At 49.3% G+C, this 20,355-nt stretch overlaps 1 protein-coding gene across 3 annotated transcripts in view; it reads right to left on the reverse strand.

The window, feature by feature from the left end:
• The window catches only part of FBXO10 (F-box protein 10), a 65,944-nt gene extending 49,307 nt beyond the window's left edge, over nucleotides 1-16,637 (reverse strand). The window contains exons 1-2 of one of the 3 annotated variants that reach the window (XM_090039069.1): nucleotides 16,411-16,637; nucleotides 2,482-3,072 (exon numbers count right to left, since the gene is read on the reverse strand). In XM_090039069.1, coding sequence (XP_089895195.1) covers nucleotides 2,482-3,066 — 585 coding nt within the window. In that variant the 5' untranslated portion in view covers nucleotides 3,067-3,072; nucleotides 16,411-16,637. Of the gene's footprint in view, nucleotides 1-2,481; nucleotides 3,073-16,186; nucleotides 16,358-16,410 lie in introns of those variants that run through there. The other 2 variants (XM_090039068.1, XM_090039067.1) reach the window with 2 other exon arrangements.
• Between the last annotated feature and the right edge of the window lie 3,718 nt (nucleotides 16,638-20,355).

Below are 20,355 nucleotides of genomic sequence, written 5' to 3' on the forward strand. Positions count from 1 at the left end.
TGAGCCCTTTCAAAACTATTGATGTGCACATTAGGCATCTACCTGTCTGCAAATGTAAGGTAATGAGTTTTACACCAGGCAGCTTGGTAAAGCTTAATGGCCTGTAATATTCAGAAGATCAGAATAGAATGATCTAATGGTCCTTCTGGTCTTTAAGAATATCCCAGGGGCATCTGCTGTACATGCTCACAGGCACAACACATGCCATCTACCCATGCAGTAGGGCCCAAACATTTTGCAAGGGCATCAGATGTTGCTCTCTCCCTATCTGCTTCAGCACTGCAGGGGAACCCTCAGCCTTACAAATGTAATTCCTGTTTTATTCCCCTTACATCAAGTGCCATGTGAATGCAGTGTTGGGTCACTGATGTCTGTAACAGTCATATAATTACTGGACAGGAGGGGATCTCAGTAACCTATGCAGGATCTTCCCTGTTTGAACTGTCCCACACAGGAGCTTGTCCAACCTGCACACAAAAACTTCCAGGAACAAAGACTCCTTGGCCTCTCTAAGGTGATCTGTTCCAGTGCTGACCCCCTTCACAGTTAAGAAGTTCCTTCGAATATCCAACCTAAATTTCCTTTTCTGTAATTTCAGCACACAGATATGTAGAACACTTGATCACTAGTCTCTAACAGCTGCCTTTGTAGCTGAAGACTTATCAAACCCCACCCTGCCCATTTTCTCTACGCAGAATTATCCCAGTTTTTTCCACCCTGCAGCTGTTCTTTCCACTGCTTAAGAGATATTTTAACAGTAGCCCACACAGACAATGTTTTATTGGGAGCCTCAGCACCACATATGTCACTAGCAGAAGAGTTTTTCTCTACCACAAGAGGCATGACAAAGCTCTCTGCTTGTCCCCAGAATAGCTACAAGACCAGTGCAAGTTTCCCTGTCCTGCCCTGTCAATGAAGTGAACCAGAACCCAGAGGGGCCTGTTAAGAAAAGCTTAACAGTTTGCCTGGAATCTTGCCTGATACCTAATTTGACAGGAAATCTTCTTAGTCATTATTTTGTTTCTCTTCCTTGATTATCCCTTGATTCCCAGAGGTATGCTCCTAACAGACAGTGCTTAAAGGAGGCAAATCAGGGCCTGGGGACAGATGCTCTGAAGTCATGGGAATTGTTTTGCATCAATTGCCATGATTTACAGCAACACATTTATTTTAATGCTTCCACATTCTGAGGCACAGGAACCACACGCATTGGAAGTGTGCTTTCTGACATGCGTAAGAGGGCCAAGATCAACAAACAGAGGATTTGTCTACACCATGAGAGTGGCATGTCCTGGCATGGCCCAGACTGCATCCTGTCACCTACATGCCCCAAACCCAGAAGAGCACACATGAACCACTTTGGCAGCATCCCCAGCAGCCTCTCCCAAGCATGCCAGAGACAGACATGACACCAGCAGTGATGGAGAGGTGCCCCCAAAGGTCTTCACTGGTTCAGCGCTGGGTTCAGAGAATGCATGTGGGAGTGGGTATGCCAAGTGTGCTCAGAAATGGCTCAACTGGGACACACCTTCATGGTGTAGACAAGCCCCAAGGGCACTACAGTATTTGAGCATGGGATGGCTGAATCAAGCCCTGCATGCTTATTGCTTCTTCCTTTCCTTTATGGAAAAAATTATACGAGACCCCATCAAGTCCATTTCCGAGAAAGAAAGTCGTTCAGCAAAAGCTCTTGTAAGACTTAAAATCAAATATATACTACGAGGATGCTTTCACATCAGTCAGAAGCAATTTTGTTTGGAAGGAAACTTTATTCACTGCCTGCCACCCAAATGCTGTAGCATCCTGCTTCTGGGTAAGAGCCAGAAAGTAAAATTAACCATCAACTCAAGTGAAATGGATCTGCCTCCACTGGCCATGCTGAGAAAAAGATCAAAAGGCACTGGCCATCATGAAGCAGTGATGAGAAAGTGAAACCTCCCTTTGCTTGTTTTTAAACAAAAGCTGGTCAGGAAGCTTTTCTTTCTTTCTTTTAATTACTATTTTTCATTCCACTGGTTTTCCTGTTAAAATATACATGGTAGTTTCCTTCTTAGAATTTTACAGTTAAGCTATAAAATTAACTAATTTGAAAAAATAACTACATCCCATAACTCCTGAAAGGGACGTTTCCATTTAATCGGTAGTTAAACCGAGTCTTAAAATGGCTGTGGGTCGGATTCTCATAGATTTTCCTATAAGAAGCAGTTCCTTACTCTCTTCAAATAGCTCCGCTAGGTTCACAGAGGAAATTAATATTCAGCCTGTGCACGGGTTTGGGGATCAGGCCCACAGCAACTCATGCAAAGTCAAACAGTAAGTCAGGTCAGAGCCAAAAAGGAAACCTGAGTGTTCTGACTCCTCGGGTTCCTCCACGAAGTCCAGACAGCAGTGTGCTAACAGGGCCTACATAACACCACATGCCCCCACTCCCCTGCCCAGGAGGGCTGGCATTTGAGTCCCTCAAAATACATTTGGACTCACCTTGTAGACCACTGGGGTGAACCAGGCAGGCATAAACACTACATTACACAGGCGAGTGGTTTGGCAGTGCTGGTCGACGCTGACTAGCAGGGCAACATCCCCCAGCTTCCCCTGCCCCACGATTTCCACTGGCACCTTCAGGACAATTTCACTTTGCTCTTCATACACCCCAGGCAGCAGCACAATCCGGTCATAGGGGTTGGCAGCAGCCAAGGCAACCCGGAGGCTCTCAAACTCATACCCAGGCCCTACACAGAGGACACGGCGATCCTTCTTCCGTCGGAACAAGTAGAAACAGTTGGAAGATTCAAGGTCTTGGGTGTTCTTGGACCAGGTTTTTGAGGCTAGGTAGTGCTGTTTGAAGGCTTCTCTCCAAGACTGTGGCTCCACGTCAGGCTCGTTGGGCCAGTTTGGATGCCTGCACTCAATGCAGCCCAGACACAGCTGTCGCCATCGTGTATTGTCTAAGCTAAGAATGAGTTCATACCATGCCCTGCACACCATGCTGCAGCGGCCCAGGTCAGGAAGATGCAGATAGGACAAAATCAGACGCCACAGCTCCACTGGGAGACCACTGATGTCCATTGTCACCTAGTGATGGTGGGACACAAAGAGGGGGGTTAAACAGGTAGGCATCATTGTCAAGCTTGTGATGGTTCTGCAGGGCCTGTGTCCATCTCCCTTTCTGCCAAGCTAGATGGAAATGGCACGTTCTGTTCTTATTTGCTCTGCCCCGATCCCACAGGCTGACAGTGTTAACTCTGCAATTCTCCCAGGCCATGCTGCCTCCCCAACCCCCCTCAAAAAAAACCCCAACCAAAAAAACCCTCTTTCTTCTGGAAACTGAACCCTGCTTGCCTGGCTTGTGGAACAGAGCAGAAACTCTGAGGGAGAGCTGAAGTTTCAAAATCCCTTGCGACTTGCAAGAGAGAGCAATGTCCCTTTGTGTAACCCCCTTCAGAACTGCCTTTTCTGCTACATCCCCCAGTGCTGGGTGGCACTAACACAGCTGGTGTCCAGCACAGCAGAGCGAACCGGAGTGGGGTGACCCCCTATGCCCGATTATACCAGTGTAAAATGAGAAAGCAATATAACCAGTTTGGAATGGTGACCTTTTACACCCTCTCTGAACTGCTGTGAATGATCATAATACTGTATTTACCCAAATCTAAAACCCCTTTAAATTTAAGATGATCTCCCAATAATTAGACTCTAGACATGGAAAACTGTAAGTCTGTTATAATTTTCCATGACTAGAAGCTAATTTTTGAAGGCTTGTCTTAAATCTGTTCCCCCACCACTGTGGTAGGCAATGTGGAAAAAAGCAGCAGCAGGTGGCAAGAGACCAGAACCCTGCTCATTGCCCTCCTTCCCTGTTTCCCCCTTTTGCCTCCCCCATGCTTGTGCCTGCCCCCTACCACTTATCCCTCCATGCTACTTGAACCCCCCACTTGCCCCCTGCCCTTGTGCTTGAGCCTGCCTCCCAGCTGCCTGTCCCAACACCCCCCATCCTCCCACTGCCTACCTTCTGGCAGCTCTGGCTCTAGCTCTGGGGCAGTCAGCGGTGGCAGCCCAGGCTCTGGCCCCAGAGAAGCAGTGGGGGCTAGGGTGGCCATCACAGAGGACAGTCCTGTTGTCCTCTGTCCTTTATAGATATAAAACTGGATGCCTTTATGTCCTCTATTTTTTTCTTGAAGAAAAAAGTACAGGCACCTCTTTTTACCCTGCTACCTTGGGACACCTGTGGGTTCCAAAAGCCGAGAACAAGTCTTTGTTATCTCTGTAGTCCAGAGACTTTGCAGGGTGATTAAAGACTTTGTTATTTAACCATACGCTTGAAGGCTCTTGAGATTTTGTATAATGTAAGCAACGCCTGTGACATGCAGGCAGATCTAAAAACCTTGGTATAAACAGCTCTGATTTTCAGCCTGGGAGCCTTTAACACTCATTAGATTCTGCAGATGCATCTTGGCACCTACAGAACTCCCTAGGTAAAAAGTATCCCTTTTCATTCCAGTACTGTGACATGGGGAAAAAACGGAAAAGGAAATATACTAACATATAATTTCCCACTAACATAATAATTTCCCCTGCTTTAGAATAAATCGAACAAGAGGAGCAAGAGCACTCAACTTCATATCCAGAGAAAGGGAAGCAGTTTGGTATCACCAATGACAATGAAGGTATATCTGCCTTCAGAAAGTCACAGCAGAAAACTGCGAAGGGAGAAATAAAGACCAGGGCTTCCCAGGGGTGTATTCACCAGGAGAGAGCAAATTAGTTACGTTTAACCTGAGCTTCTACTCTGGAAAGCAATGATGCAAAATAGCACCTTGTTACCAAGAACTAGTCTCGAAGCCAGGTCTGCTTATTTGAGTGATGAAACTAAGCTTTTGATAACTTCCAAGTCTCACAGGAAGCACTGAAGTTGAGGGACTGAGATGCTATCCATTCTCTCTCGTGCATTGTCAAACAACTTCTTCACTCCGAGCCAGATTCTATTCCACGTATTAGATCTCTAAGTGGACTTAGGTGCCGAAGTGCGACCTTATTCTACCTTACTTGAGTTCCTGAAAAACCGTCAATACAAAAGATGGGTGGGTCCCCTTCCTCCTTGCTGCTTTTTATGCCTTACTGTTAAGGTTATGGTTATGGTGTATTACAGAAGTAGGTGCATTAATGCCTTTTCTTAGACGTCTGATAAGCTCTGGTTGCAAGTTCCAATCAGTGTCTGGGTGCAAACACACTGGCAATGACAAAGCTGCAGAAATATCATTAAAAGCAAGACAACAGAAGTGGTTTGTGTATGACTGTGGTAAAGTTTGGTTGTTAACAAAGGCCTTTATTACTGGCAGGCATAAGACAAAATGGACATAACCTGAAGAACACAAGATAAAGTTGCAAGGCCAGTAGGCAGAAACACCTTTGTATACAAAACTATTGAGGGAAAAGACATGTGCAGCTTCACAGTGCTTGGTTGCTTGCTTTCCTAAGTTGCTTCCTTCAGAACACAGCCGCATCGCACTGCAGGACTGCCCACGTACATTAATTGGCTAAAGCAGGGAAGCTGTATTAAATGAAGGGGTGGGGGGGCAGGCTTGAAGAGAGAAGACTGAAGCTCCCTCTCTGGTCACCCAACCAGTCCCTATGCAGGAACATCTATAGCTTTTGAATGTGGAGAAACTTTACATCTGGGGACCCCTCTGTAAAGGCTGTCAACGCAGCTGCACAGTTACATGCCCAGCTAGCATTCATTCCCATGGAACAGAGGCAACTCTTACTGAGCATACACAGGAGAAACAGGGCTGAAAGTGGTTGACCAAGTCCCAAGTGTCTGTCTTTATTTCTCTTATTTGGGGCAAAGGAAGGGGAGACTCTCTGGAGGCTCAGTGTATCCAGTTCAGATTTTGTTTTCTGGGCATGGTGGTTCCTCTCAACCACGCCTCACAGTTGGAAACCAAGCCATTATTCCATTGTTTTGGATTCTATGATCTGAGGAAGGACAACCTGAAGAGCTCTGCCTCTGGACTGAAACAGACTCTAATTAACAACATAATCCTATAAAACAGACATTTCTAAATGTTATGATCCGTTCTTATCCAGGGATCAGCCAGTAGGAACTCTGAGGAACTTGTCTTGGGGTACATTCTTGTTCAAGCTATAACTGAAATTTCTCTACCCAGGTAGAGGCAGCCATATGACACTCACTCAAACCATAGACGCCCACTTTTATTTTTGCCCAGGGTGAGGGGGGGGGCTTCCTTTCTCTCCCCCCACCCCATATGGCATGGCGGGAGCAGAGCCAAGTGGAGTGCATGGGAGCTCGAGGGCGGAGGTAGGCTGCCCACCGCAGGCTCAGGGCTCCCTCCCCTGAAAGCCCCATGCCGGTTGTGCCACCATGGCAAGGCACCCCCTGCCCAGCCAGCAGCAGTGGGAGGCACAACTCTGCACGTTCCCTGCTGCTGCTGGGTGGGCAGGGGGTGCCTTGCCATGGTGGCACAACCATCATAGGACTCCCGGGGCAGTGCAGCAGGGCGGGAAGCCCAAGCCTGCAGCGGGTACCCTGCATCCATCCCCACCCGATGCACAAATCTGGGGGGGGGGCACATGCTCTACCATATCCCCCTCCCCAGGAGGGCACAAAACAGCAGGAAACTTCCCCACCCCATGGACAAGCTGCCCATGGCTTTGTCCCACTCCCTGTCCCGGCCCTGGGCCCCATGCACCACCTAGGATGGGCAGCACCCCCAGGCCCAGCTCCTGCCCCACTGTGAAGCCTCAGTCTGCCCAACCACCCACAGACCTACTTGCAGGCAGCTGGGGGAGTGGCTCTCCATCACTGCCAGGGGCTGTATTCCTCGCCATATGTATGTGTGCACACATGCACATGGCTCTCCCCAAGTCCGGGTCCCTGCAGCCCCTTGCAGGTTGGAATTGTGTTTATCCAGCCTTACTTCAATCTGCACTGTTATCTTACACTGCAAAACAAAATGCATCACTCCAAGCCAACATCACTCCAAGCCTCACAAAACCAACATAAACAACAAACATGTATTCTCAGCCAGCATGAATGTGGATAGCAGAAGTTCTCACTTTAATATTAGCTATGAGGCTATAAATGTTACTTACTGTTGACCAGTGAATCCATCATGAATCATCTACCCACACTTAGCCCACAGTAATGCAGTGCTGGTTTTATTAGTTATAAGTAGGACAGAAGTACCTGGAGGCCCCAGCTGAGATGGAGGCTCACTGTTAGGAGCTTTGCATAAACAAGAAAAGGAAAATCCTTCTAGCCCCAAAGCTGACATGAACAGAAGGACATGGACATGAATAGAAAGATAAGTAACCTGTCCAAAGACATATCAGCAAGTCAATGATGGGGTGGGGAACAAAACCTAGACCTAATGGACTACACAGCCTCAAGCAGCTTGAGTGGTTCATGTCAGTGGTGCTAACCATGATATCAAGTGGTTCTGTATTTACTCTCCCTTCCAGTGACCTACCTACCAGAAGGAATTTATCTCAGTTCACAAGGGGAAAAAGAGCTCATGCTAAAATATGAAAACCAGGTTCTGCTCAGACTACAGAATTTGCCTGGCTTGGGGTGATGTCTGAAGCATGGCAACTCTAAGTTCATAGCACTGAGGACAACCCAAGCTGCAGTTCTGGAAATCAGAATTATTGTTCACGACTTTTCATTGGAAAGTTTGTTTTATGACTTGGGTTATTTGCCTTTGTCCAAGCTGAGTAAATCTCACTTCTCTTTCTTGTCTGCCTCATTTGCTGGGTCTTGCGACTTACAGCAATACCGCAAATACCTCAAGGGAACGTTTGCGCACAAACACATCCAAGTTTCCAGTGAAGCAGCTTTTAAATTTCCAATGAAATATTTAGAACCATGTTTTATATTTTCTACCTAAACAGTATATGCTGGGTCATGGCTATCCAACTGGTAGCTTGTGGGCCACAAGTGGCCTGTAAAGAGTTACGTTGCAACCCCTAGGCTCCCTTCCATCACTGTAGCTGGGACAGCTGCCAGTCTCTGGGCTCATCCCCTCCTCCAATTGCTACTTCCTGCCTCTGCCCCAGGGGATGAGGCAGTGTGGCAAGTGGCACCAGGAGCTGAGGATGAATACAGGGTCATGGATAAGGACAGTGGAGACTGTGTGGGCACTTGCTGCATTTTGGGAGGGGGGGGAGGAGTGAGCTACAGGCCACTAGGACCCATGGACAACTGGTGCAGCCTGCACCATATGCAGCCCCTCCCAGGGGCTTAGAAGTAGGACAGCCCTGTTCTAAGTCAAAATTGCCTCATAGTATGGTTTAACATTTCTGAAGGCAGTAGAGGTTGGGAGGAGTGGGGGAGGTAGAGATGGCACTTGCCTTGTGCCATGCAGCCAGCAGAGGGCAGAACTCAAGAGGATCTAAACCCAAAGAGCTCCCCACCATTGTGTGGTCATTCTCCCAGCGTATACTTATACTACCTCCAAAATATCTGGGAATTGTCAAGCCATGGGCAAACAGCACCATGCATGCCAGTCAACTCAATTCGCAGCCATAAATGCAGACCTGGATTCAGGGCAGCACAGTGTGTTCTTAAATCTCTCTCTGCTTAAGAAAGTGCATGCTTAATAATGAAGTGGTGACTTACATGCTTTTCTGAAACAGGACTGTGTTTTCTTAAATTGAAGGGGACACTGTCAAGGTGCTATCTCCTCATCTTCAAAAATGAAGTTAAAAGTAGGTTCAGGCCCTAATTTCACCCTGAGTCTGTCTGCCAGTTTTTGTGCTCTTACTGTTGAATGCGTACAAGGATTTTAGTTGTTTAGTGAAATTCCCACATCAACAGGGGAGCCTTACTTCTCAAGGGAAAACAGCAAAATGGGCTACAGATGTAGCACTGGGAAAGTCACTGTGTAAACAAAGTAAGGAACAGACTCCCCTCTTTCCTCTCTCCCCCCGCCCCTGCCTCTCTTTAAGCTGGAGTCATTGGCGCTGCCACTCAAAGGCAAAATTAATACATGCATATGGAAATGTAATTTTCAAGTTGACAGTGTCCTTGCAGTTAAGTTGAATTAATCACTATCGATGCGTTGGAATGCTGAACACAGTTGAAAATGACCACTTCTGCCTTATGTATCTCAGGGCTGCTAGGGATAAAAGAGGGGGAGCCACTGGTGGCTTCTGCTGCTGACAACATATAAGGCTTCATTACAGCAATCTGGCTTTTTTCCTGCAAAATTTCTAGTTCTGAATGACACTTCTTCTAAGAATGCAGGCTTAGGACTATGCCTATTATTATTAGGCAGGGGGCTGGACTCGATAATCTCCCAAGGTCCCTTCCAGCCCTGATGTCTATGAAATCTATGAAATTATTATTATTATTATTGGAAGCAAGCAGAGGGGCAGAATTGTTTTTTTTTTTTAAAGGCAGTTAAACTTTTCAAGGCTGTGTTTTTTAAACATAACTGTGAATTGAAGCTACAGAAATGACACAGGAGGAGATGCCATCTAGCCCTACATTTCCAAAAGATCTCTCAGACATCTGTACCCATCAGCAAAACTCAGCATGACTAAGAAGGGAGAGCTTTGAAAATAATGCACCCCTAACAAGGGACATGAGTGACTTGTGATTGGTTGACAGATACTGGAGGTTGTACATGCATTCGCTTTATGACTGGGGAATGGCTGGTATAAAAGAAATGCCTGCTTCTGTTAATCCTCATGATATTCAAGTCTCAAATTTGGGGGTTACAAATCTGCCCTCCAACGCACGTGCCATTATTCCAGTTGTACCCATCTCCCTTAGCTTTTTTGCCTTAACTGCAGTTGATTCAAGTTTTGCCACTGACTATGTGAAGAAGTGGCAAACATGCTACACAGCTCTACATGAGCTGCCTTCTACACCAGAAGCATCATAAACATTTCCATGCAGTGCTGTGGGTGGGCTAATTAGCCCTGCCCCTTAGCAATGCTAGTTAGTCTGCCCAAAGCATGGTAAAATGTGGCTACCCTCTGTCCAGAAGCGTTAACTGAATAAATTATTCAAGGAATATCAATAAAATCCACTGGGTCATCTGCTTGCCATGCAGCCAGCCCCAGGCTGCTGGGGTTCTAAATCTGCTTGGTGCATGACTCAACTTTGGCTTCAACTTCTGTCCCCTTTGATGTACCACAATCTGTTACAGGAAAACTAGAGACACATCTTTCCTTTACAGTCTGGGTCTTCTTCTCCCATCCATATCCTTCCTACACTGCAGTCTTCTCCATAGCTTTGAGCTCTCCTTTCTTCCCTCACTTCTTTTGATTCACCAAAAAGCACCTGTTGGTACCACAATTCTTCCTTCCAACATGTACCCTCAGCCACACACCTCTCATTCACATGCATGGCCAGGACGTTTTGCCAAAGACCTAATAAATCAGAGAAGATTAAACCCACAGAGAGTCATGAAACTGCAAGGTGAGAAAACTTCCAGAATCCTGGCTGCAGAGAAAGAGGGTGCTCCCACAAGTCAACCATGGGGCAGCAAGTCATGCTGCAAGAACTGACTCAGCCCACCCTGTAGCAGGCAACCACGTGACAAGGCAGGAAGCCCACTGCATGCCTGTCACCACATGAAGCTGAGAGAAGCTCCTCATTGAATGTCCAGTTCACACCAAGATCTCACCAGCATCCAAAGGCATGGTGCTGGCAGTCAGAGGAGGTGAAGGACTGGCACAGGTGGGGTTCACGGCACCAGCAGGGACTGGTCCAGGCTACGGTTATCACTTCCCAGACAGGCAGAGGCATGGGAGAAAAGAGCTTCTACACTCTCTGCAAGGACAAAACTTTCTATGTGTGCTGCTCTGCAGTCCCTGTCCAGCACTAAAGATCTGACTGACCAAGTGGGGCGAGTTGCCCAAGAGGGGAACAAGATCTCTGCTGGCACGTGTTCAGTTTCTGCTGTTAGGAGTACAAAGCCTGCCATAAACCTACAGGCTGTTTTCAGTTCCCATGAATGATTTCTGGTTTGCACAGGACCACAGTTACATTCCAAAGGCCCATGGATGTCACCCTGGCAGAAGCATTTGGACAGTACTGCATAAAGCAAGCTGTGACAGGCGTATCTCAGCCATCTGCAGACCAAACTGGAAAAGATCCAGCCAGCAGCAGCCCTGACCATGAACCTAAGGGAATGTGTACAGATACACTTGCAGGAAAGTGCCTGAGCAACAGACCTGGATAAACAAGAGAAATAACAAACCCTACGTAGAGCAGGTAAGAGCCATTCAGAAGATAGTGACCCCAAGGCCAATGAAGCAGGTTATAGCTTTCACAGAACTTGTATGCTGACACAGGAGAGTTATCCTACATTCTGCTCTTTTCTTTCTCCTTGAATAGATCTGACACCCTTGCAGCAGCAGACTGGAGGGTAAGGCAGGCCTTGTCCAGGGAATCAGACTAATGATTGCAGGTCTCTGCAGAAGTGCCACATGTAATGAATCCAGAACGAAGAGCTCATAGATAAACCAATTTTATGCTCATGTCAAAATAGCAACTGCAGAATTTGAGACAGTAGGAAAGTGGGAAGAACTGACAGTTGCTCTCCTTAAGTTTTTTTTCCTCCAGAGGTGGATTAAAAAAGAATCTGACAATTGTACGTATAGCACAAGAAGGGTCCATACTGATTGGAGGCCTTGCGTGCTTCCATAATATAAACGCATATTAATAATAATGACATGAGTACTGGGTAGGCCTAGACAAGGGTTCATCCCCAAGCTGGTCCTTGAGCAATGAAGTCCAAGAAAAACACATCCCATCAATTTGAGCCAGAGTAGAAAGAACAAGAGAGGAGGGCCAAAAACTACAGGGACAATAGGAAGTCCTATTCAGATAGAGACATGGTCTGTTCCTTGTGGCAACAACTCAGGATGGGGAAGATTGAGAACTAATCTAAGGTTTGAGAAACCTTGGTTCAATTCCTTACCCTGCCACAGACTGCCTGTGTGACACCAGGCAAGTCACTTAGCCACTGAGAATTTAATGGGAATAACAGCAAATATTACCCACCGCAGAAAGGTGCAGTGAGGGCTAATGCATTAAAGGTGAGATACTCAGGTACTACAGTAGTGGCCACAAAACTGTCTTAGACAGGCCCTGTTTTATCAGTCCCCCTCTGGAAGACAACCCCTTCTTCCAGCACTGGTTCACTACAGTGAATGATATGGATCAGATGGACAGAGTACAAAGCAGCACAGCAATATCAGTGGGTAGGGTAATTACATGCTGGTTGTGGCACTGAGGACTCTTAGCAGTACACCTGAATGGTGGGAAACCATCAGTGAACAACGGAGGCTGGGCAACAACGGGGAGAGAAAGTGGGTAGGACAGGAGACAAACCAAACTACTCCCCGTGGAAGCAGAGAGACTATCTCCAAGCACAGAGGATAACTGTGTTCCTTCGAAGGGTCTGAAACAGCTCATGATCCAGCTAGCACAGAAGGGCCAGAGAAGACTCCAACCTCTCGCAGCTCTCTCTCCCTGCAGACCTGCCTCAGGGTTAGCTGGGCTATACGTGTCCTTGGGGCCTGGCTGCACCCCGAGGCAGTGGCACAATAAGCTCATTGAGCACCGGGGGGGGGTAGGGGGTAGGAGTGGGGGGAGTGAAAGGGAAGGCTAACCTTTCTGAGTTTCTGTAGCAGCGTCAGCTCTGCTCTGGCTTGGCAACAGCAGCCCCGCAGCTGGGCTCCTTGGGTGCCTATACACATGCTCGTGGATGGGGGTGTGGAAAGGGGGCGTTTTAGTTAGACCAGTTGGTTCCTGGAGAGCCACTCCAATTATAATGCTGCAGCATCACGTGTATTAAGTCCCCACATGTTTAAAAGTGGCCACAGGACTTTTTAACTAAAGGTTATTCAACAAGCGTTAGTCAAAGCACCCCAGTGGCCATTTTCAAACTCATGAAAGCTTATATACACGATGCTGTGGAGATGCTAGAGTGTTCTAATTAGGATATGGCGCAGACTCAATTAATTGAGTCTGCTCTAATTAAAACTCAGAGCGGATTCAATTAGAACACATTGGAACACGTGTATAGGCACCCTTGGGATCCAATCCCGATTTCCTATTTGCTCCCACTCTACCTATACATACACAATGAGTATGGGGATGCACCTGCTGTGACAAGGGCTACCTGGAGAGGCCGGGAGCACCATTCTGCTGGATCCACTTTCCCCCTAACCCCCAGATAAGCTGCTTGGCCCAGCACTGCTTGGCCCAACTCCTATGGCTGGGCAAGAGCAGCACAGAGCTACCCCTACCATGGCAAAGACATGGGAGGGGGAGTATTCTGGTACCTCCTCAGAGTCAGTGCCCAGGGCTAGTGCCCTGCTCCCCACACCCTGGTGCACCAGACGCATCCTGCCTCATGAGGCACAGGAAACATCCCTCCCATACAGTCCAGACCAGAGGTAGGCAACTTTGCTTGGCAGGTGGACAGCAGGGGAAGCCACAAGGGGTCCAACCTTTGTTGTGGCAGTGCCGCCGCCCCAACCCCCTCCCTGCCATTCATCTTGAGGCACGCATGCACCTACTGCCAGCAACAAGCTGAGCCGGGGCTCCACAGACCTCAGTACAGCTGCTTGCAGCCTCACCACTGCCTGCTGCAAGTGGCCCAGGCTCCATGGAATGTGGCAGGGGCCAGCCCAGAGCCTGGACTGGCTGTGGCAGGCAGCCAGGAGGCTGCAAGCAACTGCACCAGGGTCTGCAGAGCCCTGGCCTGGCTTGTTGCTGGCAGTGGATACACCTCAGGGTAGCTGATGGGGAAGAGCCCAGGGCTGCACTGCCACAACAAGGACTGGGCCCCTCACGGCTCCCCCATTATCCATCCTTGGCACGCCAACATCTTACAAGTTGAGGTTGTGGGTGTTTTTGGCACTCTGCCCAAAAACATTGCTGACTTTTTTTTTTAAAGAATTTTTTTGTGTTCCCAGCGAAATCAAGTCCAAATTCATGAGTCAGTCCAGAACCATAAGTAAATCTACAACCAGCAAACATCCTCCACCCCCACCAGGGGCTTCAGATATTTCCAATATCTTTTGGCAGGCATCCTATATGCAGACCCCAGCCCAGAGGCTTGGGGTTCAGATGCCCCCAAGTTTTGCCTGCCCTCAGCCATACGGCTGCAGGAGCAAGCCAGGGAGGAGCCTCTCATTTCCATAAAATAAACATTAAGCCCCAACACCTCAGCAGATACTAAACCACACCAGAAGAACAGTTATCCTCAGGAACACTCAAGAAAAACTGCCTCCAGGGATCCAGATAAATGGCGTTTCCCCTGCCAGGTAAATATGGTCCAGACTATACTTGAATAAGGAGGACCTAATTTCTCAGTATTACGACACTACAAAGAAAGTCAGGGTGCACCAAATGAGATTTTTTGGGCAGATACCGATGGCTGATTTTTAATGAGCCATAATGGCCGATACTGATCTGATTGCCAATATGCAGCCAGGCAGCTTGGAAAGCAGCATGTGGCTAGTAACTCTGTTGTGGGGGAAAGGGTGGGGGGGGGGGGAAAGAGTGGGGCAGATAGAGGTCCCTGTGGTGAGGGAGTGGGGCTGGGTAGGCCACGGGCAGGCTCTGCACAGCTAGGACAGGGCACAGGACAGAGCCGCAGCTTGTCCATGGGCCATGGGGAGGGGGGCAGCTCCTGCCACTGCACGTACCCCGGGAAGGCATGCGGGGGCATACGGCCCTGGATCTGCAAATGAGGTGAGGGTGGGCTGCCACTGTGGGCTGGGGCCAGAGTGGCATCAGGCTATTCCCAGCGGGGGGGGGTGGGCCAGGCTGCACACAGCCACGCTGGGAGGGCTACAGGGACCCCAAAATTTGTCATAGCCCCCCCAACTCCCTCTCCCAGCCCTGCCACTGCCACTTGCCCCAAGCACCCTTCCCTCACAGACTTACCAGCCAGACCCGACTGCTCTCCATGCTGCCAGGCTGCGCTCCTGGCCACCTGTGTGCTGCGCTGTGACTGTACTCAGGCACGGGGCATTTATCAGCCACGTTATCGGCCACTTCAGCCAAAAAAACCCATTGCTGATACTGTCAATTTTCTTTATATTGGTGCCAAACTGATAGGGGACTGATGTATCAATGCACCTCTACCTGAAAGTCAAACCCAAGAGGCTTAGCATACGTATCCTTATATGAGGTACACAGTATTCAGTGTCAGCGCTTTCTAATACAATAAGAAAGCAGAAACCAAGCCCCCATGGAGGACCCTGTCTCCATGAAAATCAAACTGTTGGTGAGGGGAAAGCAGAAAAAGTTTTGCCATACATTTGCTACCCTTCCCATTACAAATTGGGCATGCAGAGTATTTGAGTATTTGCAAAGTATTAGGGCAACTAATACTTCCAACTGACTTCTATCCCCAAACTACCCAATAAAAGAAATGAGCATGCAACTGTAGAGAAAACGGAAATATCTTTAAACCACGAACAAAGGCCAACTTCTTCTACGTTGGATAAACTACCTAAATGACCGTTCTCTACATCAAATCAAAACAGCACTCAGAGAAACAATAGAGCACTGTTACTCAGATATCTGAATGGACAAATGAAAAACCACACACTGCATCTGAGAGCAAAACACGACAGAAAACACACCTGACAACCAAAAAGAACGCTTTTAAGTGCATATATTAGCTATCAAACAATTTCTAAATACAAGGGCCCTCTTACTATAAGCGAACATGAGAAGAAACCGGCTTTGTGCAAATAGTTTTCTTCGCTGAGCTATGCCTTAAAATGGTTGCTGATCAACTCATTGTCTAGGTGCCTCCCCAGGGTGAGAGCAACCTTGCCATGGCTGGAGCCACACAGCACTAAGGTTGTGTAACTTTATTCTCATCACATCTCCCAGCCCTCGGCTTTTCCAAGTTCGTTCTGAACTGGTTTGACTTCGAATCTCGGACTCGGAAGACATGAGGGCTGGAAGGGACCTCAGGAGGTCACATCAAGTCCAACCCCCTGCTCAAAGCTGCACCATCCCCGACTAGATCATCCCAGCCGAGCCTTTGTTTACCAGGGGCTTAAAAACCTCCACGGATGTACCGCCGCGGCGAGAAAACAAAGGCGGCAGGATCAAAGCCTGTCCCCCGCCGCGCCCCCAGCAGCTTTGCACCAAACCCCGCTGCCCTGGTTACACTGCACTCACAAGTTTGGCTGGGGGGGTTGGCTGCCTTTTTTTGTCCCCGCCAGGCAAACAAGGAGGGAGCCCTTGTGAGCAGCCTCCCCACCCGTGGGCGGCTGCCGGGAAGGGCAGGGGAAGCCCCGGGCGCGGAGGCTGAGGCGCCGGAGCCCCAACAGACCAGCCCGGGGGCAGGGCAGGGCAGGGCAGGACACGCGGCCGCGCTCTCGCCTGCTGCCCGTGCCACTGACCGCAAGGGGCCCCTCCGGGGGGCGGCGCGGCGCGGCCCCTTGCCCGGCTCCCGGCGGTGCTCCGGCCAGCGGGCAGCGAGCCCGGCCGCCGCTCCTCCCGTCCGGCGCCCCAGCCTGCAGGCCACGGCGAGGCAGCCCCGAGCCAGAGCCAGAGCCTTTCCCTGGGCATCTCCGGCGCGCGTCACATGACGGGGCGGGGAGCGGGAGCAGGAGCGGGGCCGGCGAAGGAGGGGGCCGCCGCCGGACCTGCCTCCCGGGCCGGGGAGTGTGCGCCCCGCGGGGGGTGGAGCAATGTGTGCCTGGGGGGCCGGGACACAGACACCCCCCGTCTGACACACACACACAAATATATCCAGGTCTGACATACCCCCCACCCTCCCCAGTCTGACACACAACCCAGGGCACATACACACACACATACAGGTCTGACATCCCCCCCAGTCTGACACACACACGCACAATCCTGAACACACATACACACACGCATCCAGGTCTGACACCCCCCCTGCCCCCAGTCTGACACATACAAAACCAAACACAACCCCCGCCCAGGAGGCTGCTTTCAGCTTGAGCTGCCAGTTTGCCCCGGGGCGGGTGGTGTGACCCCTAAGCGCTGCTCAATGAGATGGGAAGGCAGTAGGGATGGAGCAGCTTAAATCAGGAGGGCTGGATATCTGCCCTGCCCCAGCCGCTCTTGTTCTGCTAAGCCAGTCGCTTGGCGGACAGCATGTGGGGCACAGTGACTCCTGCTTGCTGCCTGCTGCAGTGAGGACAAGCCCTGCATGGCTGAGTGGTGACTCCTCTTGGCAGGAGTGGGTGGGCCTGGCTGTGCCAGCTCTGTGCCCTCTCTGACCAGCCCTACCCAGGGCAGGGGGTGTGACAGGAGAGGGAGCAGAGCCAGAGCGTACTATGTTCTGGCCCGTCTAGTCCTGCAGTTGGTGCTAAACTAAAGGCAGCCCTGAGGCTGCTTTAACTTAAACCAGGCACTGAGGCTGCACCAAGGCAGTAGTAGACCATGTAACTAGTAAAGGGGCACAGTGAGCTGTTATCTAGCTAGCCTGGCTATCCACAGCAATGAAGATGCTGTGCCCCAGATTGCAACTCAGGCTGGTAAACAGAGTAGCAGTCAGGAGGCCAGTCTACACTGCCCTGTTATAACTAAGGCTGTTTTCCCCACCCACTAGATTACAGCTAGCATGGCTCTCTCCATGCTGCTGTTACTCCTTCCCTTTCCACTGTAGATATGTGCACAAATGCAGGCAATGCAAAGGCAGTCTGAGGCCATCTTCTCACACCCACACAGTCTTGTACTCAGTTTTGCTGCACATGAATATCTGGAAGATGTAGTTAGCAGTGTTAGTCTGAAGTCAAATGGAAGGCAGGGTAGGTTTGCACCTTATAGACTAATCAAATTAGTTATAGAGCAGAAGCTTTCATGAGCTGAAGAACATTTCATTAGATGCTGAGAAAGGACATGCACATCCTCTACTTTCTGTGCGTCCTTTCACAGCATTTGATGCAGTGAGCTTTAGCTCACAAACATTTGTGCATATGGGTGCTCACGCTCTCTGTCTGTCTGTCTCTCTCAACATATATATACACCTTAGTAAGTCTATAAGGTGCAAATCTACCCTGCCTTCCACATGAAAATCCAGGTCAAAATATTTGGGAATAAAGGAAGATGTAGCCAGTTCTGGACAGGGATGACTTGGATCTTTTAACATACAGCTACAAACACACTTTCTAAGTGTAATCTGGTAAGGAGCAGGCAGGTCTGTCACATAGGGCTGAGCAATAGCCTGGACACATTCATCATCAATAGTCCCTCAATATGAGGATGACAGTCTTCCAGTGAATTAGGTAAGTCACTTATGAGCCTGTAGATGACTGAAGTGACAATATGAGGTCTGCATGTTCGATTACAGACATGGCAAATCATTCTGGGAGGAAGGAGTGGACCTTGGTGATGTCAAGTCACAGCTCTTTCCCTTTGTCTCTGTCTGTCTGCCTCCATAGTGAGGTGAGTTCGTTCAAAATAATCAATGCTTTGTCATACATCATGGTGCCATTGGGGACAATTTAGTGCTTGAATTTCCCAAGTACTGATGTTAACAACGCATTTCTTCGGATTGGCCTTCAAGGTGTTCTTAAATTTCTGCTTTTGCTCACCTCTGAGGCAGTGGACCTACAGAACGAGCAGATTAAATCATTCCTACTATCCAAGACTGAATCCCCCTGTAAAGCCATTTAATCTGTATATATACATGATATTTCAAGAATGCCAATTTATGTCATTTGGAGTTGCCCTGATGTTTGTGGTATTATTATTTTTTGTTCCTTTGGGGGCTGGTCCCTGGAGCTAGCTGGCATTCTGGTGTTTAGTTTACTGCTTGCTGATCTCTACTCACATTGCACTGCTAAATTTTCAGTACTAACGTGGGTAGTGCTGCTACAGAGGGGAGGGAGCATGCTTCTGTTAAACTGCAAATGCCATGTTGTGGAGCCTGATTGTAATATTGATAAAGCCACAAGATGGTGCTAGAGGCACACAAGCTAGTAGAAGCCCTCCCACAGTAGGATCTACATGCTCAGGCGGTTGGAAGTAAGGGAAGGTGTGGAGATGTCCATCGAATTTGGAAGGTGGAAGTCCTATTATTCTACAGTCATAAACTCTTTGGGGCAGAGAGGTCTTTTTGCTACTATAGCAGGGACCCAGACCCTGTCACTTGGGTGAAAGGGAAGGGGAGGAGAGGGCACGGTGGCAGGGAGCCCCTTTTAGAAGATGCAGCAGGCTCAGCAAGCTGGGCCTTGATTGACAGGGACCCCTGTGCAGAGCTGGTGACAAAGAGAGAGGGAGGCTTTCAGGCATATAAACCCAGGACCTGAGCCACAGCAGGAAGTCAGAGCCTGCATGTCAAAGGGTAAGGAGCTCCTGAAGATGCCTCCAATGGATGGAGTAACAGGCACCTAAGCTATTTCTGGAGCTGCCCAGAGGAAACTAAAAGGGAGCTGATGGCCCTGCAGTGAAGAAGTGAGCCAGAGCAGGGTAGAGTTTTTTTGTTGTGAAGCAGGAGATTTTGTTCATGTTGTAGGTTTTTAGACTATAAGACTGGCTATGGGGGAGGTCTGGAGGCCACAAAGGGGTGCCTGGTAGGGCACTTGGCATTGGGCAAGCCTAGCTGGGGTCAAGGGCCAGAGGGCTAAGGGCTGGAGAGGTAGGCAGTCCAGCCCAGGGTGAAAGGCCACAGGGCTAAGGGCTGGAGAGGCAGGCAGCCTGGCCTGGGGTCAAGGGCTGGAGAGCTAAAGGCTGGAAAGGTGGCCAGCCTGGCCTCAGAGTCAAGGGCTGTGGGCTGGCCCAGAGCAAGAAACATGGAGGTCAAACAAGGCTGAGGCCTAGAGGCCTAGGCCCCAATCGGTGGGCCAGGGCTGGAGGCAGCACCATACGTAAGACTCATGGTGGCCCTGAGCAAACTTTTAGCATCTGGCCCCCTTTGCCAGAAATAATGATAATGGTGATAAAAATTACCATTTTCGGGCCTGTTTTCTGTCTAAGCCCTGGGCAGTTGCCCAATTCGCCCATGCCTGTGTCTGGCCCTGGCTGGAGGTCTACAGCCAGAAGAAAGGGAGGCTAAAGTCAAGGAGGACAGATGCCTCTACAAGGGATAGAACGGTATACCGAGTATCATCTGCAAGGCATGGGCTTAACTGTAGGGGCAGAAGGAGGCCACAAACTTAGCCCTTAAGGTGAGTAGCACATAAAGAATAGTAGGGAGACAGAAAGAGAGAGCACCTTGGGCTCACCAGCCTCTGAGGGCAGCCTGCCTCCAAGTTTTACAACAAAATATGTCAGGCATGGAACCAGGGCCGAATGCTGGGAGGTGATGGCAAGCGCCAAGCAGGGTTGAAGCAATCACTATGGAGGTGTTATGTTGCTTAGGTGACATC

Source organism: Crocodylus siamensis, chromosome 3 (assembly GCF_052110815.1).
Source record: "Crocodylus siamensis isolate JL-2025a chromosome 3, ASM5211081v1, whole genome shotgun sequence".
Lineage (NCBI taxonomy): Eukaryota > Metazoa > Chordata > Crocodylia > Crocodylidae > Crocodylus > Crocodylus siamensis.